We start from the raw sequence: 27,828 nt of genomic DNA, 5'->3' as shown, positions 1-27,828 counted from the left end.
TGTTGCAGGGGGCCGTGGGAAAGATGGTGCCCCCATCATCACTTTTCCAGAGTTTATGGGGTTCAAACACATCCCAGAAGAGGACTTCCTGAATGTCATGACCTACCTGACTAGCATCCCCAGGTGAGTTGAACACTGCCTTCCGATGCCTTTCTAGTCAGTGTGTGTGTGTGTGTGTGTGTGTGTGTGTGTGTGTGTGTGTGTGTGTTTCTTTGGAGATCAAACCTAGGCTTTTACATGTATGGGGCATGTGCTATACTCTCGAGCTACCTTCCCAGCCTTTCATCACTGACTTTACTCTCATTGCTCATGTGAGACAGAGCTGGATTGAGATAGAATATTCCATGAGAATAGCCCAGAACAGTATGTTTTCTTATTCATCTGTCACAAACCAGAGATGTGGAAAATAATAGGAAAGCAGTTGTCTTTGAGTGTCAGCTTTGAAAAAAAAGGTGTGCATATTGATGTTATTTAATTAACATTGTCAGGTGAATGAAATGAACGGTGTGTCTGTACTGCCCGTTGTTTATTCGATTTCTTCAACCCTGTCTTCTAGGATACATAGCCAGTGCTCAAGGAACTATGAAAGGAGTCATTTCCTTTATCGCCTCTAAATGAGGGACTCAGGACCAGATGTTTTTCCCTGTCATTGTCAGATGGAGAAATTACGGCTCAGAACAAAGAAACTCAAAGTTTAGGAATAAAACTGTACTTCTACTTGAGACCATGCTGGCAATGTTTTGGGATGTCTGGGCCTTCTGTATCCTTGGTCTTACAACTTTATGCCACTTAAGTTAATTAGTATCCAAGTGTCCAAGGAATGGAATGGGGCCAGGGTCCATACTGGTGGCAAACCTGACTCTTAGTCTTGTATCCAGGCTCCATCAAAGTCAGTTCACCCTCATGTGTCTGCATCTCTTCCTTAAGGACTGGGTGGCTAGAGATTTACACAACAGTCACAGCAGGGGTGTTTTGCTTGTCTTCCATCTGCCCCCTAGGATTTAGAGTCAACAGTAGCTTTGTGAAAGAAAGGCCAGCTGGTGTTTGATTCTATCTGTAGAGTTTAGGAAGTCAATAGTTTGCATTAACCAAATCCACTCCAAAAGACTTTGGGTATTGGGGGGGTGGGGTTTGCCTTTTGTCTTGCTTCTTGTGGTTTATTTTTGATGCACTCCCTCCAAGTTCTGTCCTTAAATTTATTGGCATATGGTATGTACTATGTTGACACGTAAGAATTTGGTACTTTGCCGGTTTGGGGGATGGATGGTCTATGCCTTTGGATTTCAGTTCTCTCTGCTCAAAATCTTTTTTCACCTTCTAATTCTTGTTGAAAGGACAGCGCGGACCCAACAGTTCCTTTTACATTTTTTAAATATTTAGATCATGACCTTTAAGCAGTGCCTAGCATGAACTTTGCCATAGTTTTGCAGCAAACACTTCCACCACAGAACTACTTGTCCGCAGGCAGTTTTGCCATGGGAAGACATTTAAAAGGACAGCATGGAACATAAAAAATAATAATAAAAATTTTTTAAGGTAGATCATAAAGTATTGAATATGAATATATTGTGAGACTATTCAAATATATTTTAAGGGTTGGGTAGATAGTTCAGAAAACTAGAGCACATGTATGGGGCTCTGATTTTAATCCCTTTAACTACAGAGGACCTCCACCTACCCCAAACACCACCCTATCTGACCCTGGAAGTCCCCAGCACTGCCAAGCCTGAGCAGCACCTTATCACAGGGTCCAAGTAGTGAACCATCTGGCTCCATTGGCTGAATGACACCAGGAGTGGCCTCCCAGCCCCCCTGCATTGCTTGGGAGAAGCTCCACTTCCCCAAATGTGTGGAAATATATGACAGTATTGTGCAAAAAAAAATAATCTTTTGTTTGTTCACAGTAAGTAGAATACATTTTCTTTTATAATTCTTTGGTCATCAAACTTGCTGCAAATGTGATGACATCAGAGCTTTATGAAACCCCATACTGCTGACTACACTGCAGCAAATCACCAGTCTGCAAAGAGTTGGTTTCTTATTTCGTCAATGGAGAAATTACACCAAACCGACAACTCGTATTATTTCTCTTTATGACGAACTTGCCTTGTGGCAAATTAGCACTATAGCAAAACTACTTGTGGTGAAATTATATACAGTGAAGCTGTGTAGAACTGCCCAGCTCATCGTAGGCTTACTCAGAAGTAAACCTGGTTGAGTTTCCAGTTCTTCATGATTTATTTCAATTAAAATGCATCTTGAATGGTGCCTCAGAACTGACAGAGAGGGCAGCCTCCCTCTCCCACCCTCCATCCTCCTACCTTCATCTCCAAGTATGATGGGAGAGGAACGGTCATTCTGTTTGGTCTAATGGACTCAAGGCAATGGCAAATACTTTTATTTCACTTTATTATTTTTTTAGTTTGGGGCCACAACCCTTGGTTATCAGTGTTTACTCTTGGCTCTGTGCTCTGGGATCACTCCTGGTGGACCTTGAGGGACTATATGTGGTTCTGGGATCTAACTGGGAGCTGTACAAAACAAATTCCTAACCCCCTTATGCTCTCTCCAGCCCTGATAATGTATCACTTTAGCAGAAATTTCTATAAAGCAGCGGGGAAGAAGATGCCCAGAAGTGTTGGGTTGTTGACCGTGGATCGTGGTTGGGAGAAGGGCTCCCTTCTTCTCCTTAGAGTTGTTTGAGCTTTGGGTCTGATTTCACTCAATCCCCAGGTATGGTCATATGCTAATAAGTGGACAGTTTCCGTCTTGAATTTGCATCCTTTCGAGTCACACTGAGAGCTGTGTACTGTCCTGAGCTCCACCCTACCCAGCAAAGAGAGGAGTGAGGGGTAGAAATCGGACTACCAAATGCAGAGGACAAAATGAGGGCGGCTGTTTGGGCCTGGTTTCTCTTTTCTATTTCATGTTCCTGGCATAATTTCTTGTAAATGTGGGAGTGTTTTCATTTCCTCGAATACTCATGTCTCTTGAGAAAGAGTACCTGCCTGACCGGTTATTCCCCATTCTTCTTCCTGCCATCTGTTCCTCTGCCCTGGCTTATCCAGCCCAAGCTCCTGTCAACAGAAGACAGTGACAGTGGGGAAAATAATTTCCCTCTCAAGTTGCAATGAATGAAATTGCATTTGTTTCCTTTATAATTCCTATGCATCACAGTTTGCATATTAGTAAATATTGCCAGGCATGGCAGCCCTCTGGAGGCTGTGAAATGTTTTTATAGGACGTTGGCAGAGGGCTCATAGAACCAGAACAGATTCAATGGAAGAGGAGAGAGGGAGGATGATCAGGGCAGAGAGTGGGTATCTTTGTGACTAAAATTAACCGGAAATAGCCCGAGTACTCAATGACACATGAGTGGATAAAGATTTGGGAGAGATACACAATGGAAGTCTACTCATCTATAAGAAAAAAAATAGAGAGAAAAAGAGGAAATCTTCATGGTTGTAACTGGAGGTGGCCATGCTAAGTGAAATAAGTCAAAAGGAGAAACACAAAAGCTGGATGAGCTTATTCATTGTGAGGAGTCTCTAAAGAAACACAGCAAAGGAATGGACAATGCCTATGCAGAGTGGCAGAGACCTATCAATGGACGAACTCATGAAACTTTGGCACACGGAGCAATAAAACAAAGAAATAGACAATGCCAAGTGATGGAAAACCTTTGTCTTGAATTGCAAAACTGGAATTTTACCAAGCAGTTGAGAGAGTGATGGAAGGAATGAAGAGAGACTTTACTATGAATCTTTGGTATAGAGGCTTGGGTGCTTAGGTAGTGATGAGGCATAGTAACAGTGTTTATCAAAAGTATAAAAATAAACACTATTTTAAATTTTACCTGAACCAAAAAAAAAAAAAAAAAGAAAGAGCCAAGGATGTCTCCTTGGACTGATTTGTGTGTAGAAAGGCTTCCCACAGTCACATCCTTGCCGAGTCCCCGCCACGCTTAGGGTGCTGTAGTAGGTGCAATTGGAGGATTGAAAGGCTACCAAGCAGTGTCTCACACCTTCTTGCACTCTTCCCAGGCTGTGTGTGTGCTCACGAGTATCTGTGAAATGTGCAAGGTGCTAGAGGAGTTCTAGAAAGGAAGCAATCATTTCATATAGGAACTACAGCTAAAACTTCAGGAATGCAGGACAGATAAGATTCCCACAGTTAGATTTAGAGTGGGACATGATGGAGGGAGGAGAGAAAGGTAGAAAAAAGAGTGAGGGGGTGAGAAGAGAAGAAAGAGAGAAGGGGTGAAGAGAGGGAGGAAGAGAAAATGAGAGGGAAGAAAAGAGAGAAAGCACGGGAGAATAGTGAATCTGTTCCACACTAGATCTGGGACAATAGACTTACGTTCTCTTTCTCACCTTTCTGGAATTTGAGGTTTTATGTAGAGCCTCTTCGGGAAATTAGGGGCCAAAACAGGGAGTTTCTAGAACAGAGAGATCATCAACTGTTTTTAAAAACCACAGTTGCTCCCCCGCCCATCCCCAACTAATATTTGTATAACTGTGAATTTGTGTTGTTCTTTTCCCTCTATTATGTTTCTATGGGTTTTTCCCCTCCTGTGTTTTATTAGAAAATAACTGGAGCAAGAATTTTTATTAGATGTACAAATTGTATCTGATAATGCTTAGAGTTTTATTATTGTTCACCCTTTGCAAGAAGCCTTTGCTATAATGAATCTGTTTAGAGATCAACTTCACTTAGGAGATCTTTCCTATGTCCATTTTCTTCCCATCAAGAGCGATGGATAGGGCCAGAGAGATAGTAGAGTGGGGAAGCTGCCTTGAATGCTGCCCACCTGGGTTCAATTCTTGGCATCCTGTACGGCCCCCAAACATCACTAGAAGTAATTCCTGACTTCAGAGTCAGAGTCAGGAATAACCCCTGAACATCTCTGGATGTGCCCTCTCCAACACCCCCTAAAAAGAGTGAGGGATAGTTTTTCATTTGGGTCATAATATTCTGTCTGGTTTTCTGCTTTAGAAGGGAAGGACAGTGTTGCTTTTTGGCCTGTGACTCATGATGAAATTTGACTCTGTGTGTGGAGAGATGGGATGTGATCTATTGATGGGATTTGATTCTGTGTGTGGAAAGATGGGATGTGAACTATTGATCAGCCTTAGAAATCACTGAAGTGAGTTTCTCTCTGGGCCTCACCTGTTGTGAAGGTGATTGGAAAAATCTCTGTTTTTAGGTGACTGAACAAAACTGGTAGGTAGAGTGATGGTTTTTGATGGAGGCCATGGTGAGGTGGGTTATTTCCTGCACCTGCTGTCCCTTACAGTCAGTGATAGTCAAGCATGGGAATCCAGGGTGAGGAGTTTCCTGGGATTGCTATATTCCCCAAGGTGGTGAATTGCATTGGTGCTACATTGCCTAAGCAAACCTACTTTCTTTCTGAGTCAGACTATAGATACCCTCAGATGCTCAAAGTAAAAAAGCATTATGCAGACATCGTGGCACTGACCAATACATCGTGTGTGTGTGTGTGTGTGTGTGTGTGTGTGTGTGTGTGTTTGGGGGAGAGTGTCAGGGCTGGAACTGAGGACCTCACACATGTAATGCAAGTACCCTGTCCCCTGAGATCTAGTTCGTGCTCTAGCCAATAAGTTTAGTATAAACCAAGAGAATTTGAATGAGCTATAAACAAAGACATTTAATTTGCCAGAGTCCTGTCCTTCTCTTGGTAAAAGGTAGGGATAAGACATGATTTCCCTCCCTCACAATAAGAAGATCCAGTGTGTGTGAGCTAGTGTTGGCTTTCCTTCCTTATTTGCTTAGCCGATTGTTGCCTGAGTTGCATCGTGCCTGTGGGTCACCTAATGTGTTAGGACAATTGTCCATTTTCCCTTCTGTTCTCTTTTCTCAACCTGGGTCTCCTATGTGCACAGCATGTCTCCTGTCCATGAGCTATCTCTACAGCCCTGTTTTTTTTTTTTTTTTTTGCTTTTTGGGTGACACCTGGCAATGCACAGTGGTTACTCCTGGCTCTGCACTTAGGAATTACTCCTGGTGGTGCTCAGGGGACCATATGGGATGCTGAGAATTGAACCCGGGTCGGCCGCGTGCAAGGCAAATGCCCTACCCGCTGTGCTATCACTCCAGCCCCTGTTTTGTTTTTAATTTGGAGAGAGGGGTTCATATCTGGAGGTGCTGAGAAGCTACTCCTGGTTCTGTTCCTTGGAGTCACTCCTGGCAATGTTTGGTGAATCATCTGCAATTCCAGTGTTTGAACTGGGTTTGGCTGCTTGCAAGACTCACACTTTAGCTCATGTACTATTTCTCTGACCCTGTTTTAAACTTCTTTATTTGTTTATTAAACATTTTTAAACCAAATTTAATTATTTTTTAATTTATTTACTGGTTTTATTATTTTTTGGGTTAGGAATGTTTATTGAGACATCATGATTTTTATAAAGTTGTTTATAATAGATTTGTTTCAGGAATACAATATTCCAATAGCAATCCCACCACCAGTGTCCCCTTCCCTCTGCCAGTATCTCCAGGTACCCTCCTACGCCCCCCAGCCCGCCCCCTGGGCAGGCATATAACAAATTTCTTTTATATTACTTGCTCCAATAAACTTAAAGGAATATCAAATAGAATTATCAGAAATTAAATCAAAAGAAGTCAATTTGTGATGATTATTAACTGCTATATGTTTTTTAACCTTTTTTAATCAAGTAAAGGACAACTAGTTGCACCATTAGTCAGTACCTAGCTTTGTTCAGGGCTTACTCCTAGTTCTGCTCTTAAGGATCACTCTTGTCAGGGAACCATATGGGATGCCAGTGATTGAATCTGGGTTGGCTGCATGCAAGGCAAATACCTTACCTGCTATACTATTTTTCTGGCCCCAGTTTAGGTTTCTTTAGACATTTCAAACAGCCTTTTACTGGAATGCATGGGTGGTAGCATCAGTAGTATCTGGAACTTGATGTCATCAATACTCATATCAGTTATAAAGAAGATAATTGCTACCACCCATTAAAAATAGCCCCTTGTGTTCTTATGTGTTGTGGGTTTTCATTATGAGGTGGCCTGAAGAACTGAGATGAAACCAGTGAAGATATTTGGTGTGGTGTTAATTTTAAAATGGGGAAGACATGTTGTTGAGAAATTGACTAAAACCTTAGTCTATTCATTATGTGAACAATAAAGCTTCCTAGGACTGTGAATCAGAAAATTATTATTTATTTTATTTTACAATAGATACTTATTTATGAATTATTATGTGACTTGTAACTATACATTGCTATTTTAAGGGGTCTTGAGAGTGATGGAGAGGGAGGATTCAGAATGAGTTTACAATATCTTATTAAAAGAATCTAAGCATTGACACAAATACCTTTCTGATTAATCTTTGGCACTTCCCTGGATGCTAAAATTGAATTAAATTTGTTGATGATGCTTGCTTAGTATTATCAGTCAGAGTATTCTAGATGAAAGGTCATCAAAATGATCTCTGGAAAGAATTAAGGAATACAGCCAAAGAGACAGCCTGACGGATTGAGCACATGCTTCACATGAAGGAAGCTTGGGTTCAATCTCTGACACTGCATGATCCCTTGAATATCCCAGAAGTGACTAAACACCAAGATGGAAGTTATTTCTGAGCTTCACTTGGTGTGAACCCCAAACAAAACTAAACAAAACAATCACAGACAAAATACATATATATGATATATATAATATATACACTATATATTATATACACAATATATATTATACACACTATATATATGTGTATATATAATATATATGAGTGGGGCTATTCCAATAAAACTTTATTTACAAAATGGGAATGGGGTGGATTGTGAATTTGGCACATGTACTATAACTTTCCAATCCCTGATCTAGATTCGTGATTCTTAGACGTTAGCTGGATCAGAATCATTGCAGAAATTTGCACAAAAAAATTGTTGGTTCCACTACTAAATTTACAGCTAATTTGGCTTGAAATTCAGGACTGAGAAATTTTCATTTCCAACAAGTTTCCAGTAGATACTAATTTTTGCTGTTAGAGGAGCACACTTTAAGAACTCTCTGCACTTAGAGATGTGAATGTTAATTAATTAATTAAAACCAGGTGGAAGAAGAAATCTAAATACACATAGACAGTAGAGAGTGACAAAGCTTGGGACTTGAGTTTCCTGTCTCTTGGCTCAGTGCTATCGAGATGCTTTAATGTTATTGCCTTGATACTAATATATATGTGTGTGTGTGTGTGTGTGTGTGTGTCTTAATTTCTTCATGTAGTTATTTTTAAATAGTATCTTGTGATTCTTTGCTCTGAAAAATAGGGCTTTACATGTATGTATTTTCTCCTTGTTTTCTTTTTACCTTACCTTTTATTCTCTAATTTTAGTTATTCTATTATTTTTAGATCATGTTGTGTCTGATAAAAAAAATATCTTGTTGGTCTCTTCAGTAGAATTGTGTTAAATTTATAAATTAACCTAGGGAACAGTCACATTTTTATGGCTAGAATTATCGTATCAAAAAGATATGCTAAAATGTACTTTTTTTTCTGGAGTTAAAACATATTTTTGGTGGTAAAGTTTAGCATTTGTTATTTTGTATTTATTGTTAAGTCTATTTGTAAGCATTTTATCATTTGTTACTATTGTAAGTGAATTACTTTTGCCATTGTTTAATTGGTAATTTTATTTTGTATTATCTATTTTGGGTTTTTATATCAATGTCATATATTGCTTCATAAACAGTATTTTAAAGTTTGCCTTCATTTCTAAATTCTGAAATAAAATTCATAACTTTGGAACTTTATGGTCATTGATATAAATTTCCCCTTGAAGTTTCTGTAAATCTGGGCCTTGATAATTTTCTCTATTACTTCCCTAATCTGCTTAAATGTCATTACCTCTAATGAGGTCACTTTGGGTAAACTATATTTTCTCAGAATATCATTTATGTCATGGTACTCAGATTTATTTGCATAGAGGTATACAGTTTCTTAGGAACTTAAAATTTCACATGTTTTAGTGCTTATTTTCTATTACTGTTTTATATTTTGTCTATCTCTGTTTTGTTATTTTCCTGCTCTTGATTAAGTTAGTGTCTTATTTATGTTGCTAATTTAAAAATCAGAATTTTATTAATTAGATCTGTTGCTTGCTTCCTTGCTTTTTATCTGTTCACATCTTCCTTTATTTTTCCCCCGTACATTTTTTAGTTGGTTTGTTTTATTTTTATTTCTTGAATTAATTAAAATTAATTTTTGATTAAAAAGTTTGAGAAAATTTTGTTTCATCATTGTTTTAATTTTCACAAATTATAAGTAGTTGTTTTATTGTTACTATATTTTAAAAGCCTATTGTTTTATTTTTTAGTTCCCCCTAACTCAAGTGGCTGATTAGTGGAAGGTTTTAATATTTTCAGGTGCTTTCTTTGTGTCTTATATAATTATTAATTTGCTGTCACATATATGCTTGTGAAGATTACTCTTCTAGTGTAATGTAAAATTTAATACATATGCATTACATCATCCTTATTTGTCAGATTTGTCATAATTGTATTGACATGAAGTATGATCTCTAATCTGAAAGAAACACATGAAAATCTCCTATGTATAGCGTTTCTGTTTTCTTCTGTTTCCTAGTGTTTCTTCCTTGAAGAGTTGGTCTTACATGGGACATAGATGTTTATAATAGTCATGTCTTCACTGTGACTTGTTGCATTAGAAAAAGTATTTCTTATTGTGTTTAATGCTTTATGACTTGAATTTGATGTTTCCTGATAGCCCTTGCTGCAGTTTTCATTTGTTTGGTCTGCTTTTGAACATTCCTTTGGTTTTTACTTCTTGAATCACTTTGTTCTAACTTTTTCTCTTCTTCATAATGTAGGGTTAATTTTTCACAAGTCACATGGAAAATATTATTATAGTGAATTAAATCCATTCATATTTATTAATATGACATACATCTGGTCTCAGTTTTATTATTTTATAATTATTAGATTTACATATTTATTGTAGTTCTCTATACAATGGCTTCTTTGCTCTTCTTTGTAAAACTTCTTTTAGAATTTAGGAAAATTTGTGTTTTTTGTCTTGACATTAATGCCATTTGGAATGACCTTAGTCCTTGTGTGTTTTTTGTTTGTTTGTGGCCCAGATCTGACAGTGCTCAGCAGCTACTCCATTGCTCAGGGGTCACTCCCACGAGGTTTTGAGGATCAACCCCCCACCTCCTGCTTGTAAAGCATGTGCACTAACAAAGCCTTTGTGCTGCTTCCGTCGCCCTAGTTCCTGTTTTAAAATATAACCTTTAAAAAATTCTGGTCTGTCTGTTTCCAATACTCTGATGTCCTTCCTCAGACCTATTGTCCGCTGTAGTCAACGAGCTCATTCTGTTTTCTTTCTCTCTTCCTTCTTTCATCTTTAAACTTGCATTATTCCTCTATATTGTTCTTCCACCATGTTTACTTATGAAATCTACCATTAAATATATTACTCTCTGTTAAAATTTCCCCAAGGTGTTTCCTGATTGGATAAAAGTCATTCTTTCAAGAAATAGTTCAAGATATTCAAGAAAAGGTGTCTCTTCCTTGCTATGCTTTATATGTTGTTTTTGACAAGAATGATAGCTATTTCTCTTGTCCTGGGAAATAACGTGGTATTTTTGCCTCAGACACTCATCATTTCTACTTTATACTTAAATCCTAACAGTTTTTTGAGGCTCTATCTCAGAGTTGATTGTTTTCACATAAGTTTCCCCAGGTCCCTGCAAGTCTTTCCAGGCTTATGTAGATTCAGGGGTTTCCTAGTTTAAGTATGTTTAGATATGGTTTCCTTTATTTGGTTTTTGTCTTTGTTTTATTGTTTTGAGGGTCATTCCTGGAAATCCTGGGTACTGTTCCCAAATCTATGCCCACATTTCACTCCCTGCAATGCTTAAGGGACCACTTAGTACCAGGAATTGAACCAGGGTCTGTTGAATGCAAAAATCATGCACTCAGCAACTTGAGCTAGATATAGGATTTATTTCTCAATAGCCTTTACTGATTGTTTGGGAGAGTAAGGAAGTAGGTTGTATTCTTGATTTTTTTTTTGTCCTGTGATATGCTTAATCTTGCCTCTTCTTTGTGCTCTTTTACAGTTACTACCAATCTTTTCGTTTTCTTTTCTCTCATAGTTGCTTTACTTTTTTACTATTTCTTTCAGTGATTTGATCTCTTATAGAAACGCCCTAATGGACTGACTCAGAAATATTGTTTTTTGCCAGACACCCTTCAGTTCAGTTCAATAGACACATAAGATTAATTATACTGTAGCTCTTTGTAATAATTTGTAGGAGGAGCTTGAGAAACAGCAGAGCTGCAAATGAGATTTTTTTTAAAAATCTACTTATAAGTAACTTCTTATTTTTCCCTCCTTTTCCTTTCTACATTATCTTCTTTTTCTTTGCATTCTGTATGCATTATTCTTTTAAGTATTTGAGATCACTAATGACAAAGAGTATTCCATTAATTGTTTCTATGTCTAGATTCTATCAACCTAAAATTTCAGGAAGCAATTAGAGAAGGCAAAGTGTGCTCATTTGGGATCAGAGAATTGCAAATAATTAGAACTCACAGCACCCAAATTCCTAAAAAAAATAACTCAGAATATTCCTCTAGGAGGAATAAAGCTGTTTTGAGTGTGTGTGTGTGTGTGTGTGTGTGTGTGTGTGTGTGTGTGTGTGTTTATAACAGGAGAAAAAAGAGGAAGAGAGGAATAAGTCCCCTTAAAAAACTTGATTAGTGTTGACAGGCTTAAGATATTTTTAGCTTCTTTTAACTGGTTACTGATTCTCCAGAAAGGATGAAAACGGAACTGATTCTACCCTTTTTGTAAAGGTTCATCATAATCATTTCTCAAATGACTAGTCACCTGAATTTTTATTGTATAGTCACTACACTCAATGGTTTGGATTTTGGGTCCCAACCCATGATACTTGGCTGGGGGTACAATTTAGGTTCATGGTGTTGGGGTGGGGGAAGACTGCAGAGCTAGGAGCCACCTAGCTCTGGTGTTCAGGGACTTACAGGGTACAAGGAATCAGACACGGACTTGCACATGCCAGACATGTGCTCTACCCCTTTAAATAATAGCTCTGGCCCTTGATGTTTTCTTCAAACAATTGCTTTTGTTCCATGCAAAGGCCTTTCAATTTGAAGACTGCTAGTGCAGTTACTCTATAATGGTTCTCCAGCTCCATTCTAAAATGTCTTTACAGATGTTCAACTCTCATTGTTGGTTCATCTCCGTCTTTCTCTTTGATGTTTTGATTCAATTTTGAAAACCTTTTTATATAGGGTTATAGTTATTATCAATACAATCATCTGCCTTGTGTTTACTTTGCCTATTGGATTAGCCAACATTCTTACAAGAGAGTAGCAGCCAAACGGCTTATTCAACCATGCGGGTTTCCTAGAAATATCCATTCCTTTAGGATGTCTGATGGAAAGTGGGTGGGACTTATTGGTAATAGTAAAATAGAACTTAGTTTGGAAGCAGAGATTTTTTTGTTTGTTTCATCATTATTTCAGTCAGTTTCACTTCTATAAAGACCTCCTTTTTATAGGTCTGGGGTTTCTTCAAGATTTGTGCTGACTCTGTTCACAGTAGCCAAAGTCTGGAAACGATCTGAGTGCCTGAAAACAGAAGACTGGTTGAAGAAACTTTGGTACATCTAAATAATGGAATACTATGCAATTGTTAGGAAAGATGAAGTCATGAAATTTGCTTATAAGTGGATGGTCATGGAGAGTATCATGTTAAGTGAAATGAGTCAGAAAGAGAGGGACAGATAAAGAATGGCTACACTCATTTGTGGAATAAAAACTATCATAATATGAGACTAACACCCAAGGACAGTAGAGACAAGGACCAGGAATATTGCTCCATAGTTGGAAGCCTGTCTCATGAGCTGGGGGAGAAGGCAGCTGGGATATAGAAGGGATCACTAAATCAATGGTGGTTGGAGGGATCTCTTGGGACAGGAGATGTGTGCTGAAAGTAGATAAAGGACCAAACATGATGGCCTCTCACTATCTGTATTGCAAACCATAATACCTGTAAGTAGAGAGAGAGAGTAAGAGGGAAATTGTCTGCCACAGAGGCAGGGGGAGGAGTGGGACAGTGGGGGGAAGGGGACGTTGGTGGTAGAAAATTTATACTGATGGAGGATGGGTGTTTGATCGTTGTATGACAAACATGAAAATTTTGTAACTGTAGCTCATGGTGATTCAATGAAAAAAGAAAAGAAAAAAGGAAAAGAAAAATATTTGTGATGACTTCTCCCCAGCTCCCAAACTGATCTCCTAAATGTTCTTTCTCCATATGGTTTCCAGCATTGGGGATTCTGCCCTCAGAAAGGAGTTGCTTGGAACCATCCATCAGGACAATAGTGGCTTTGGTGCAATTAGTGGAGAGGCCTTTCTGTTTGCTTACTTAAAAGAGGTAAATATCCAGGGGGCCACTGATAGGACAAATAACATTGGGACTGCAAAACAAGTCTAGTTTGTAAAGAAAGGAGTTCTTAAGACTGGAGATAGGCCAAATGCTGCGAGCTATTTCTACAGCCTACTCAGGGTGTCACCTGGATGTCTGTTAGAACTTTAGCAACTAGGCCTGACCTCGGACTTCTGAATCATAAGTAGTAGAGTAACAAACTCCTCTGGTAATTGTTGTCCACATAGAGTGAAGACATATTTGCAGTACGCGACCCTCTAATGAATGCTGCCTGTCCCTGTTCACATTTCTCATTGACTTCAAGACCCAGACTACCTCAGAGCACCTCTGAGAAGCCCTCTAGTAGATTTTCTTCTATATTCTTTATCAGCATCATTAGAAAAATGAACACATAGCCACAAAAGTCAGATTCAGAACCATCTGATACTTTTTTGAGTGTCACCATCTATCTGCTTTCCCCACGGAATCAGCTCAGGTTGTTGTTGTTGTGTGTGTGTGTGTTTGTGTTGTTTATAGTCTAGTATTTGATGTTAATTCTAAGATTGAGTGATTATTTAAAAATTGTTGAGGAGTAGCATTTTTTAGGGGGTTATACCTGGCGGTGTTCAGGGCTTACTCCTGGCTCTGCGCTCTGGGATCAGTTCTCATGTTTAGGGACCATATGTGGTGCCAGGATCAAACTGGGGTTGGTCTCATGCAATAAAAATGCTGTAACCCCTGTATTGTCTCTTCAGTTCTTGGATAATTATCTTTTATGAGGAGGTGGAGTCACGAAACCATCTAGAAGCACTTTATAGCAACGCTTAACACAATTGCATTTTATTTTGTATAACTACATTGCAGAAAAATCTGGGACTGTGCCTAATTTATTTATTCATTCATGATGGAGTTTCATGCTTCAAGAGATTTTGTTGATAACAGTACCATTACCTAATTCTCACTTAAAAAAAGAGGGCAGGAGGCGCTGGAACCATAGTACAGCAGGTAGGGCATTTGCCTTGCATGCGGCCGACCTCAGTTTGATTCCTCTATAGTCCCCCGAGCACTGCCAGGAGTAGTTCCTGAGTGCAGAGCCAGGAGTAACCCCTGTGCCTTCCTAGAAGAGACCAAAAAGCAAACAAGAAAAAAATGGCAGGGATAGGGTGGTGGGACAGACAAAATGTGAAGATCAAATATAGAGAAAGGAACATAAAAATTTAGGGGAAGGTCCACATCTATGAGCTGCTTGGCAGAAAGAACATTATCCAGTGCCTTAGTCGTTGGCTTATTCATCGTCTTGTCCAGTGCTTTAGCCACTAGCTTAGCCAATGACTTACCCATTGGCTTATTCGTGGCCTTGTCCCTGTCATAGCCATTGATTTATTCATTGGTTTAGAAGCAATGGCTTCTTGTTACTTGATGTGTTTGGTGGAGCTGGATGAGCATTCTGCAGGGATTACAAGATTACAAGTAACCCCTGTAATGCACAGGGGTTACTCCTGGCTCTGCACTCAGGAATTACTCCTGGCAGTGCTTGGGGAACTATAGAGGAATCAAACCCAGTTTGGCCACAGGCAAGGCCTCTTTGCTTAAAGGAAGCCATTGACGGTTTCTTCCTCCCTGAAACAGGACGTACCCTTTAAGTTTGTCTTTGTGCCTTGTTTTATTAGTTCCCCTTCCCTTCCATCTCTGATGCTGTCATTGTGCAACGACCGGAGGTCACACATGCTTGACTTTGGGGCTCACCAGGGTTTCGCACACTTGATGGCAGTACTTGTACATGTGCCTTCTGGGGGCTGCACTGTTTAGTTATGGTGCTTGCACACTTCAGTTGTATTTGCCAGGGTTCAGGCTCCAGTTGTGGCGCTTACACATACCATTTTGCAGGACACCAGCACATTTTGATGTGGAGACCAGGATCCTTTAGAATTGGGGTGTTAGGGGTAACACCCTCACACTGCCACAAAGCCACCTCTAGCCCCTATGTTTTGCCCATTTGTTAACCTTAAAATAAGAGACCAAGATTATTAGGGAAGCCAAAAATGTCTTTTGGGGAAGATCAGAGAATTTCAAGGAGGGGTACACAAATTCAGGTCAAAGCCTAAAACATGTCCCAGGGAAGGATCAAAGTCAAGGGTCTTTTGTTGAGGGAAAAGGAGGGTGAAGAAGTGGAAAAGTAGAGGAAGGAGACACAGGGTAAAAGAGTTAGGTGGCGAGTCACAAGGTGAAAGTAGTAAAGGTTATCTGTCCTTTCAAACAGGATATTCTTGTTCTTTTTGGCATTTAACTCAATTCCAGGGTGTGGTCCAGTCTTAAGAGCATGCTAAAAGTAGACTATAGACCAAACATGATGGCCACTTAATACCTCTATTGCAAACCACAACACCCAAAAGGAGAGAGAGAGAGAGAGAGAGAGAGCAAAAGGGAATGCCCTGCCACAGAGATGCTGGGAGGGATGCTGGGACCATCAGTGGTGGAAAATGGGCACTGGTAGAGGGATGGGTACTCGATCATTGTATGACTGAAATGCAAGCACGGAAGTTTGTAAGTCTGTAACTGTACCTCATGGTGATTCACTAATAAAAAATATATATATATATACATACATACATATATATATAAGAGCACAGTAAATGGGGTTTGTTCTGGCCACCTTGATCCCATTTTAATAACTTTCCCTGTCATATTTTTACATAGTCTATGAGATAATAGAGCTGATCCAAGTTTTCAGTCTTCTGTAGCTCTAGTATTTTATTCATAAGTATTTTATTCATAAATATTAGTTATATATAATTGCACTGCACTGTTCTCCCATTATTCATCGATTTGCTTGAGCAGGCCCAGTAACATTGTGAGACTTGTTGTAACTGTGTTTGACATATTGAATATGTCTTGCCAGGCTTTGCTGTGCGGGCGAGATACTCTCGTTAGCTTGCTGGGCACTCCGAGAGGGACAGAGGAATCGAACTCAGGTTGGCCAGGTCAGCCATGTGCAAGGCAAACGCCCGACCCACTGTGCTATCGCTCCAGCCCATGTATAATTATCTAATATATTATAATAAATGTTATTATTATTCATAGTATTTTATTCATAAGATTTTTATTTATTTATTTTTGGTTTGGGGGCCACACCTGGCAATGCTCAGAGGTTACATCTGGATTTATACACAGGATTCATTCCTAGCAGGCTTGGAGAACTACATGGGACACTGGGGGAGGGGGGACAGGTCGTGTGCAAGGCACACACTCTACCCACTGTACTATCACTTAGCCCATTATTTTTAATCTTTAAATAATGGTTTTTAATTTTTTAAGTTTTAAATGATTATAAGGATTATCAAAAATCTTGACATGCAAAAGTTCAAAGAGTAATATAATAAACACCTAAGTTATTTCTTCTCCAGCTTCAACAATTACCTGCACATGTACAATTGCATTGTACATATCTCCATCTGTATTTCTTTGCTCATTATCTTGAAGCAGAGATCATATCATCTGTAAATATTCCCATGTGTATGTCTAAAAGATTGAGACTCATTTTAAATCAGAATAATAGTTTGGGGATATTGCTCAGTGGATGAGACCTACCCCCCACGTTGGACCCACATTTTATGTAAACACTGAGTTTTATACACAGTTGTTCATGAAAGTTAGTTACAGGCATCCAATATTCCAACACCAGTCCCACCACCACTATCACCTTCCCTCTACCTTTGTCTCCAATATCCCCAACTACCTTTCAAGCCTGCCCCTATAGCAGGTTCCGTATAATTTATTTTATGTTGCTTGTTACCAATAAATTGTTAATGGAATGATCAAAAGTATTTCTTTAGAAGAAAGTTAGTGAAAATTGTTGTGTCTCATCATTAAGTCCGTGGCTGAGGAAGTCCATGCCTTTTCTGTTAATGTTTGTGTCAGTCAAGATTGCTTGGCTTCCACATTACATCTCATTCAGTCTGATGTGCTGAATTGTCAGTATCGTAGAGTTTGGAGATGTTTTATTCTTTATTTTATGTTATTTTTATAAAGTTCTTTACAATAGTTGGTTACTTTTAATATTCAAACACTAATTCCACCACCATTACACTTTCCCACCACCATATTTCCATTCTGAACCCTAAACCCTGCCCCCTCAAACAGAACCGGAATAATGTATTTGTATTGCTTGTTATGAATAACCTGCTAAAAATGATCCAAAAAAGCTTTCTTAGAGGAAACTGTGTAAAGATTGTTATATTTCACCCAAGAGCCTTTAACCCCGTCTATAATGGATTAGTAACATATTGTTAAAGGTTGAGTCTTGTGTGCTTATATTTATATCTGTATAAATGTATTTCCCCCTAAGATCGATTGCCCTCTCCTTTAAGCCCCATCAACTGTGGTTTGTTACTCTTCTTATATTAGTGGTGTGAAGTACGAGATGTTAGAAATAGATTCACTCATGGGTTAGGCTTATCCGAGTGTGTGGAGAGCGGACATGAGCCTGGCGGTGGCTGAGTTCTGGAGGTTTTCGGCTGCTGGGGCTGGCTCCATTGGGGTGGGGAGGAGACTTCACCCTCCCTCCTGACTTTGGAGATGTTTGGAGATGCTTCAGAAAATAGTGGATGAGTTCTTGCCTGACACATGTGAGGCCCAGGGTTTTATCCCTGGCTCCTCAAAAACAAACAAAACCCAGCAAATGACAGTCATAATGCCATCACATCTTGAAATATATTTAAAACCATCATATAATTCTGTTTTCATATATATCCAGTGATATTTTTATTTCCAAAAAAAGCAGATGGCAAGGAAACACACCCTACATTGATTGCTCCTTCCTTCTCTCACCCAGAAATTCTGATGTTCTCAGAGCACTGTTGTTTACTGACTCTTCTCTGCATGAAGAACTTACCTGACTTTCCTTATTGGTTTGGTAAAGTGCCTTTTTACCCAGATCAAGTCATAGCATTCAATTCGTTCCAAATGAAGAACTTAGTTTTCTTACAAAGATAATGGAAGCAATTCTTCTCTCTGGATGAGGCATCAAAGAGTATAGCAAAAGATTGGGCAAGGGCTGGGTCCAGGTTTGGGAAGAGAATGAAGTAAATTGAAGTAAATTGAAGTAAAAGATTCTGAGATACTGAAGAGATGAAACTAAATTGTGCCCTGTGTTCCAATCCCAAGTTGAGTCGATTTTATCCTCTCTTTCAAACATTACAACAATTATCAACTGAATGTACAGGGCCCTAGAGATCTGAGGTTGCTATAAAGAATCATAGAATGTTTCAGTTGGAAGGAAGGCTGACCTACCATTTGACAAATGAAGATTTTTTTTAAAATGTGGTAAATCTGGAAAACATTGTTAATTCTTCTGAATTCAGAAAAATTCTTTATTTATTTAAGAAAAAACCATGAACTAACTGGGGTTGGCGGGGAGGGAATAAATTAAGAGAGGGAATAATAAGACAATGGTGGAGGGAAAAATGCCTGCCACAGAGGCAGTGGGGGCAGGGTGCAGGAGGGAAACTGGGAACACGGGTGGAGAGTACTAGACATTGGTGGGAATTGGTGCTGGGACATTGTATGCCTCGAACTCAATCATGATTATCTTTGTAACTTTGTAGTTTATGGTGATTTGATAAGAGCAAAAGAAAAAAAACCCTATGGTCCAATCATTTCAGCTCATCTCATCTATGAGGAACAATGTGGATTTTGCCATTCAAAGAGAATCCCTAAAGTTGAAGGGGTCAATCTGATCTTGGGGACAGTGTAAGAACTTCTGTGGTGAGTGGATTGAGATGATACATTTAGAGCCGCATGAAATTGTGTCCACAAAAATTTAGTATTGTAAACAATGAAAAATCAATAATATTTTATTTAAGCAATGATAGGGAAATTTTAAGACCACTTAAAGCTGTTGAGCAATTATCGATGAATATCAGTGATCCTGGGACTGAGGAGATAGTATAAGAGTTAAGACTCATGCAAGGCATGCAGCCAACACTGGTCCATTTCCCGACACTGCAGATGGTCCCCAGAGCCTTGGCCAGGAGTTATTCTTGAGTGCAGAGACAAGAGTAAGGCCTGAACATCATGGAGTGTGATCCCAAAGCAACAAACAAATGAACAAACCAAACAAAAAAAAAAAAACCCTCAATGATCCTAAAGGGTAGCTTTATTTCCTGTAGGAAGAAATCTCTTGGGCAGTGTGCCAGTGACAGTCATATTAGTCCTTTGAATTAGATATTGAACTAGAGCTCCCAATTGTCTTGGTTTTCCTGAAACTGTTCATGTTTTGGGGCTGAATGTCCTATGGCCAGGAAATGCTTTAGTCCTAGAAAAACAAGTCACCTTCCACTGCACTTACTTCAATGGCAATACAATGCAATTTCAGTTAGATAAAATGTTTGCGAGACCTACCATGCTGAAATTAAGCAAATCATAGGAAAATATGCACATATCAAAGATTGGTCATGAAAATTAATACCACACTCATTGCTGTATTTGGAAGTCAGAAAATGTTTACTTCAGCCTCTCACACTTAGATGTTTATATTTAATCATATTGGGGTTGACTCATCAAAAATTACATTTTCTTCTTCCAAAAGGAATTACTAAGATTGAAAATTAAACAAAAAGTGTTCAAGTATTTTCCATCCCAGCAGAGTCTGAATTTTGTGGGACAAACATTGTGAAGAGGCTAATGCAATCTTCACTCTGCACATAGTGTGGGATTCTGGATTAGTTTTCTTCAACTATAAAGTGTAAATTGTAACACCCACCTGATTGTGAGCAGAGGGAGTTGAGGCTCACATTAAATAGAATTTATACAAGTCTCTAACACATCACAGGACTTGAGTGTTAAAATTAGAAAATAAATAAAGAGTAGCAACTGTTGTCTAAAGAAATTTAGGAGCAATTGGTTGCTTTGCTCTAGTTCTTTTAAAAATTCTGTTTTCTTTGTTGTTCACAAACCCCATTTCCTATGCAATTGTTGAGCTGGAGGTCTTGATGCTTTTTTTCAGTGAAACACCATGAGGTACAGTTTTAGACTTACAAATTTTTGTGCTTGGGTTTCAGTTATACAATGATCAAGTACCATCCCTCTACCAGTGCCCATTTTCCACCACCACGGATCCCAGTATCCCTCTCACCCCCCCATCCCCCCCATCCTACCCTGCCTCTGTGGCAGGGCATTCCATTTTTCTCTCTCTCTCTCTCTCCTTTTGGATGTTGTGGTTTGCAAAAGAGGCATTGAGTGGCAATCATGTTCGGTCTATAGTCTACTATCAGCATGCTTCTCCCATCCTGGGAGGATCCTCCCAACATCCTTTATTTGGTGCTCCCTTCTCTATCTGAGCTCCCTTTTCCCCTAGCATGTGTGTCTGGCCTCTAAGTCATGGGTTGATGCTTTTGTTGAACTAGACAGAGTAGAAATAATAGCCACCCCGCAGTAGCTGATGTGATTGCAGGTTTACATGTAGACTTCATGGGAGAACTCTTCAAAATCATAGTGGTTCTTTCTTCTCTCTTTCCCTCCTCCTTTCTTCCTTCCCTCCCTTCCTCCCTCTTTCCCTCTCTCTCTCCCTGACTTCCTTCCTTCCTGACTTCCTTTCTTTATCCCTCTTTCTTTCTTTCTTTCTTTCTTTCTTTCTTTCTTTCTTTCTTTCTTTCTTTTTCTTTCTTTCTCTCTCTCTTTCTCTTCCTTACTCTCTTTCTCTTTCTTTTCTCTCTTCTATTTCTTTTCTAAGAGTAAGCAGTGTTCAAGGTGCTTACTCTTTACTCTATGCTCAGAGATCACTGCTGGAGTGCTTAGGGGATCATACGTGGTGTCAGGGTATCGAATTCAGATCAGCCACGTGCAAGGTAAGCATCTTACCCACTGAACTAACTCTCCATTCCATTCTCTTCTTTCTGAACCATGACCTAGATCCAACTGTGCATGGAAACACAGCTTTTGGTGCCCACAAGGATCCTCCCAGCAGACCCTACGCTGCTAGCTGACACTGTTGGGACTTCTGACATGCATTTAGAGAGTCCTTTGTGAAGGGATTTTTCACTGCTTGGAGAAACCACACAAGCTTATTCCATCGATCAAAAGACAGCTTGTGTTGGGCCTCTTCTCACTCTACTTGGTTTAAGAATCCTGGATGTTTCTTTAGAACATTATTCCATGAATATTTGGTTTAAAGAAAAAGGATAGCCCTTGTCACAACAGAATGTACAAAATAAAATTGGCATGGGCACATGTAGATCTATTATGAGGAAAAAAATGAAAAGGCAACAGTGGGTAGGGGTTATAAGGATGAGTCTTGGTCTCAGAGTTCTGTTTAAAGACTCATTTTAGGAAATATAGTGCTACCAGCAGGTCAGCCTGTACCCGTGGGGTGAGTGCATTAGCAGACTGATGGTGATTTCAGGCTTCCTGATACCCTAAAATTGCTGCTGTGCCTTTGGCTGGACACAATAACTTGGGGCCAAGTTTACCAAGAAATTAAACTGCCTAAAGTTAGATATGTGGGACCCACATCCACAAACCACCTCTGGCTCAGCTATATAAGCTCATTTATTGGCCTTATTTCAGAGATCCATAAATCTCAAAAGAGATCAAAAGCCACAGCTAATCCCAGACTCATGCATTGCTGAACAGACCTGAGTAAATCGGGAGGGGGGGGGGCGGGTTGGCCCTCCCAAGCAGAGCCCCTGGCAGCCACCTGCTTTGACAATCCAAAATCACCACCATATCCCCAGCCTGAACTCTGCTATCTCAGGAAGGTCCTCACCAAGAGATAATGTGCTGAAAATTGGGTATGCGGGTTTTGTGACTGAATTCTCCAGAGTTGGGATGGGCTACCTCCCTTCACTTCCCAATACGCCTGGAAGCACTGGCAGTCACCCCCACAAACCATCTCCAACAACACCATGTAAGCTCTACTGCTAGCCTTGCTTCAGAGACCCATAAATAAATCTGGAAAGAGATCAAAACCCGCAGCTAATCCCAGACCCTCACATGGCTGAACAGACCGCGGTAAGTTGGCGGAGCTCAGGTTGGCCAGGGGCCCGACCATGCAGAGCCCCCAGCAGCTGCTTGCTACCACAATCTCAAATCGCCACCATACCCCGCGCCTGACTTCACCATCTCAGGACAGACTTCATCAAGATATAATATGCTGAAAATTTGGTTATACAGGTTTTGTGATTCAAATCTCCAGACTTTCTTGGGGTTTGGATGGGCTACCGCGCCCCCCCCCCCCCAATCTCCCTGTACTTCTAGAAGCCTTGGCAGTCACATCCACACCCCAAAGCGGCCACCCAATTGAAAAGCTACTCTAGCCTTATCTTCCTGATAAAAATACTAAAAACAAACACCATGGCCTCTTAGCATTTTGTTTTGCAAACCATAATGCATAAAAGGAAAGGACAGAGAGAGAGAAAGCAAGAAGGAAAGTGCCTCCCATAGAGGGAGGCTGGGGGTGGGGGATGGGGTTTTGGGGGATGGTGGTACAGAAACAGGGGACATTGGTGGTGGGAAATGTGCACTGGTGGAGTATTGGGTGCTAGATCACTGTATGACTGAAACCCAATTATGAACAGCTTTGTAATGGTCTATCTCATGGATATTCAATTAAGAAATTAAAAAATTTAAAAAAGTATATGGAGTTCATGCCCAGTTCAATCAGCTTAATCAATGGCTGAATAAATAGCAGTATTCCCACATTAAAAATGAAAATAAAGACTCATTTTACTTATGTATTAGGCAATCAGGCAAGTTGGTTTTTTTTAATTGCTGAATTTTGTTTTCTATAATATGGAGATAAACAATATTTTGTAGAATTGAGTTAAAAAAATAAATATGGGGCTGGAGAAATGATACAAGAAGCAAAGTGCTTGCCTTGCATGTAGCCAGCCTTGATTTGATCCCCAGTACTGCATATGGCTGTCTGAAGATCACTAGGAGTGATCCCAGAGCACAGAGACAAAATAAGCCCTGAGCACCACCGGGCAGTGCCTTCAAGCCCAAAATAAATATTCCTATTAAGTAGTAGAAAGTCTCTATATCCTAGATATTATTTAGATAATTACCATGATGGCTGTTCCTGTTATTAATGCTTGTTTGGTTTTGCTGTATTACAGAACAATTTTATTCAGTCTTAGATCCCCTTTGATGAGTGCTGACACATAGGGTCTTTGTTTTAAATACTTATAATATATTCCTTTTTCATAACTTGATTTATCTATCTTTTTTAATCTATTTTTTTGTTTGTTTTTTGGGCCGCACACATCTGTGCTCAAGGTTTGCTCCCCGTTCTATACTCAGGAATCACTCCTGATGGGCTTAGGGGACCAGAGAGGGTGTGGGAATTGAACTCAAGTTGACTGCTTGTGAGGCAAGCGTACTGCCCACTGTAATAGCTTTCTGGCTCCTAATTTTTTTTTTAAAAAAGAACTGTTATATAGATAGTGAAGTATGCATATCTCAACTGTATAGCTTGATTAATATTGACCCATTTCTATACTGTATAACAGCCATCCAAATCCAGGCCTAGGATATTTTTTGAAAGGTTCTCCCCTGCTTCTTCCCATCAATGACTCTCTTTCACTCACTTCTTCACATCCCTCCCCCAAGGAAACCATTATTCAAACTTCTATTACTGTTGATTAGAAAAATCACAAAATATCTGAAAGTTAAACAACTACTGTTATTTATGACCCTAAAATAAATCATACAAGGAAATTAAAATCCTGTTTCCATCAAATAATAATGAAAATAAGATATCAGTATGCATTTAATTGCTATTTGTTTTTCTGGTGAAGAGCACATAACAAAAGTAACGCAGGATAGGGCCAGAGCAATAGTACACTGGGTAGGACATTTGCCGTGTTTGTGGTTGACTTGAGTTTGATCCCTGGTATCCACATGGTCCCCTGAGCCATCAGGCGTAATTCCTGAGCATAGAGCCAGGAATAACCCCCAAGCACTGCTGGCTGTGGTCCCCAAAACCAACCAACCAAAACAAAGAAAGTAACACAGGGTATCCGATCACTCAAGTTTCATAAACAAGCAAGCTAGATTAATAGTAGCACTGTAGCACTGTCCTCCCGTTGTTCATCGATAGCACAGCCCTACTCGCTGTGCTGTTGCTCCAGACCAGATTAATAGTATTACTGTGAAATAAAATGATTTTCAGAGATGAAACACTTTGTCCTCTATAGTCTTAAACGAGCTCATTATCCTCTGGATTTACAAAATATTTATTCTTGCTTGAGTATAATTTATATTTCTTTGATATGTTATGTTTGTGGCCACACCCAGTGGTACTCTGGCTTGACCCTGTCTCTGTGCTCAGGGGTCACTCTGAGGCACCCTAAGGGACCATATGTAGTGGCAGGGATCAAACCAGAGCTGACTGTGCATGGCAAACGCCTTCCCCTCTCCACCAGCTCTCCAGCCCCTTGAATATGATTCCTGACTTTATTAGAAGTAGAGGAAAGGGAAAACTTAATACATTTTTTACTAAGAGAAAATACTAAAGTGGTATGATTAACACAGTGGTTTAGTCAGTAATTGTGGCTGTAATTTTTTATTTTAACTGAGAGCAGAGGAAAAATTTGAAATCTGTAGTGGGTCAGAGCAGTAGCACAGCGGGTAGGGTGTTTGCCTTGCAAGTGACGAACATGGCCGAAGGAGTTCGATTCCTCCACTCCTCTCGGAGAGCCTGGCAAGCTACCGAGAGTATCTCGCCCACACAGCAAAGCCTGGCAAGCTCCCCGTGACGTATTTGATATGCCAAACACAGTAACAAGTGTCACAAAGGAGACATTACTGGGCCCGCTCGAGCAAATCGATGAACAACGGGAGGACAGTGACAGTGACAGCTTACCAGTAGAAACAAGGGGCCAGAAGGACTGGTCCACGGTAGGACGCATGCCGCCAAGGGGGAGGGGAGGTGCAGTTAGGACAGAGAAGAAGCTACTATGATAATGGTACTTGGAAATGATCACTCTTTACACAAACTGAGTGCTAAAGGAGGTAAAGTGATAGGTATGATAACTTTTCAGTAACAGTATTGCAAACCACAGTGAGGAGGAAAAGAAGAAGGCAGAGAAGAAAAGTATCTGCCGTAGAGGGAGGCTGCAGGGTCAGGGCAGGGAAGGTGGGCATTGGTGGGAAACTGGGTATTCCGGTGGCGGGAAATGTGCATCCTTGGTCCTTGAAGGGATGGGAGTTAAAACTTTGTACCAGTGAAACTCAATCATGAGCAACTCATGGTGATTCTCTCTCTCTCTCTCTCTCTCTCTCTCTCTCTCTCTCTCTCTCTCTCTCTCTCTCTCTCTCTCTCTCTCTCTCTCTCTCTCTCTCTCTCTCTCTCTCTCTTTCTCACTGTCACTGTCCTCCCGTTGTTCATTGATTTGCTCAAGCGGGCCCAGTAACATTGTGAGACTTGTCACTGTGTTTGGAATACGTCACAGGTAGCTTTCCAGGCTTTGCTGTGTGGGAGAGATACTCTCGGTAGCTTGCCAGGCTCTCCGAGAGGGACAAAGGAATTGAACTTGGGTCAGCCTGGTCAGTCGCGTGCAAGGAAAACGACCTACCCGCTGTGCTATCGCTCCAGCCTCTCTTTCTCTCCCTCTCTCTCTCTCTCTCTCTCTCTCTATATATATATGTATATATATATATATATATATATGGGGCTGGAGCGATAGCACAGTGGGTAGGGTGTTTGCCTTACACTCAGCCAACATGTCTGACCCGAGTTCGATTCCTCCACCCCTCTCGGAGAGCCTGGCAAGCTACCGAGAGTATCTCGCCCGCGCGGCAAAGCCTGGCAAACTCCTCGTGACGTATTCGATATGCCAAACACAGTAACAAGTCTCACAATGTTACTGGGCCCGCTCGAGCAAATTGATGAACAACGGGAGGACCATGACCCCAGGTCAACTGCCTGCAAGGAGTGTGCCTTACCCACTATACTAACTTCCCTGACCTTAAATTTTATTTATTTATTTATTTATTTATTTGTTTTATGGGTCACACCCGGTGATGCTCAGGGGTTACTCTTGGCTCATGCACTCAGGAATCACTCCTGGCGGTGCTCGGGGTACCATATGGGATGCTGGGAATCGAATCTGTATCGACCATCTTGGCTGTGTGCAAGGCAAATGCCCTACCTGCTGTGCTATCGCACTAGCCCCAGATTTTATTTATTTTTAAATAATATGGTGGCAGGGATTGAACCCAGGGTTTTGGGATATCTCTCTCTCTCTCTCTCTCTCTCTCTATATATATATATATATATATGGGAGATATATATATATATATGGGAGATATATATATATATATATATAGAGAGAGAGAGAGAGAGAGAGAGAGTCTACTCTTCCACTTTAAGAAGTTCAGCAGAGAAGAAAATGACAAAAGGGGAGAAGTTGTAAAGGATAAAACAAAAGAAAAAGAAGAAAAATAAAATTCCCATTAGATTCCACAGTGAGTAGAAATGAACCATGCTGGAAGAATGCAATCCTTTAAAATTCATTGCTGCCAGGGAGGTGAGACTTCACAGTAGAGCACAGACCATATGCTTCTCAGGAGCCTGGGTTCAATCCTGGTCACCATATTGTTTAAAAATAAATAAAATTTAAGGTCAGAGAGGTAGTTCAGTGCACCAGGCACTTTCCTTGCAGGCAATTGACCTGGGGTTGATCCCAGACACCACATATGCTCCCTGGAGCACTTTGAGAAGTGATCCCTGAGCACAGAACCAGGAGTAAGCTCCAAGCACAGGATGAAACCAAGAAATAACTTTTTTTTAAATGAGATTTTCTTTGTATAGACTCAGTGACTGATTTGAAGTATTACCCACGTGCATTTCAAAAGAATGTATTCTACAATCGTTGGATTTAAAATTCTTCAGTGGTACTACATGGAAAGTATCATGTTAAGTGAAATGACTCAGAAAGAGAGGGATAGACACAGAAAGATTGCATTCATATGGGGAACATAAAGTTACAAAATAGGAGACCAACACCCAAGAATGGCCGAGATTAGTACCAGGAATTTTACTCCATGTCTTGGAGGTCAACCACACATGCTAGGGGAAAAGGCAGCTCAGATAGAGAAGGGAGCACCAAATAAAGGGTGTTGGGAGGATCCTCCCAGGATGGGAGAAGCATTCTGATAGTAGACTATAGACCAAACATGATGGCCACTCATTGCCTCTTTTGCAAACCACAACACCCAATAGGAGAGAGAGAAAACAAAAGGGAATGCCCTGCCACAGAAGCACGGTGGGATTGGGGGTACGGGGGATGGGAGGGATACTGGGATCCGTGGTGGTGGGAAATGGGCACTGGTGGAGGGATGGGTATTTGATCATTGTATAATTG

The 27,828-nt window shown here is 40.2% G+C and overlaps 1 protein-coding gene across 2 annotated transcripts in view; it reads left to right on the top strand.

Moving 5' to 3' along the window:
• The window catches only part of MCF2L2 (MCF.2 cell line derived transforming sequence-like 2), a 256,628-nt gene that overhangs the window by 66,916 nt on the left and 161,884 nt on the right, over positions 1 to 27,828 (top strand). For both annotated transcript variants that reach the window (XM_056121975.1, XM_056121974.1), the window contains exon 3: positions 9 to 123. In XM_056121975.1, the coding sequence (XP_055977950.1) occupies positions 9 to 123 (115 nt within the window). The remainder of the gene's footprint in view (positions 1 to 8; positions 124 to 27,828) is intronic.

The sequence above is a fragment of the Sorex fumeus genome, unplaced genomic scaffold (genome assembly GCF_029834395.1).
Source record: "Sorex fumeus unplaced genomic scaffold, SorFum_2.1 ptg000044l, whole genome shotgun sequence".
Classification (NCBI taxonomy): domain Eukaryota; kingdom Metazoa; phylum Chordata; class Mammalia; order Eulipotyphla; family Soricidae; genus Sorex; species Sorex fumeus.
The sequence above is the reverse complement of the archived record's forward strand: the minus strand, read 5'-3'. Positions and strand labels throughout refer to the sequence as shown.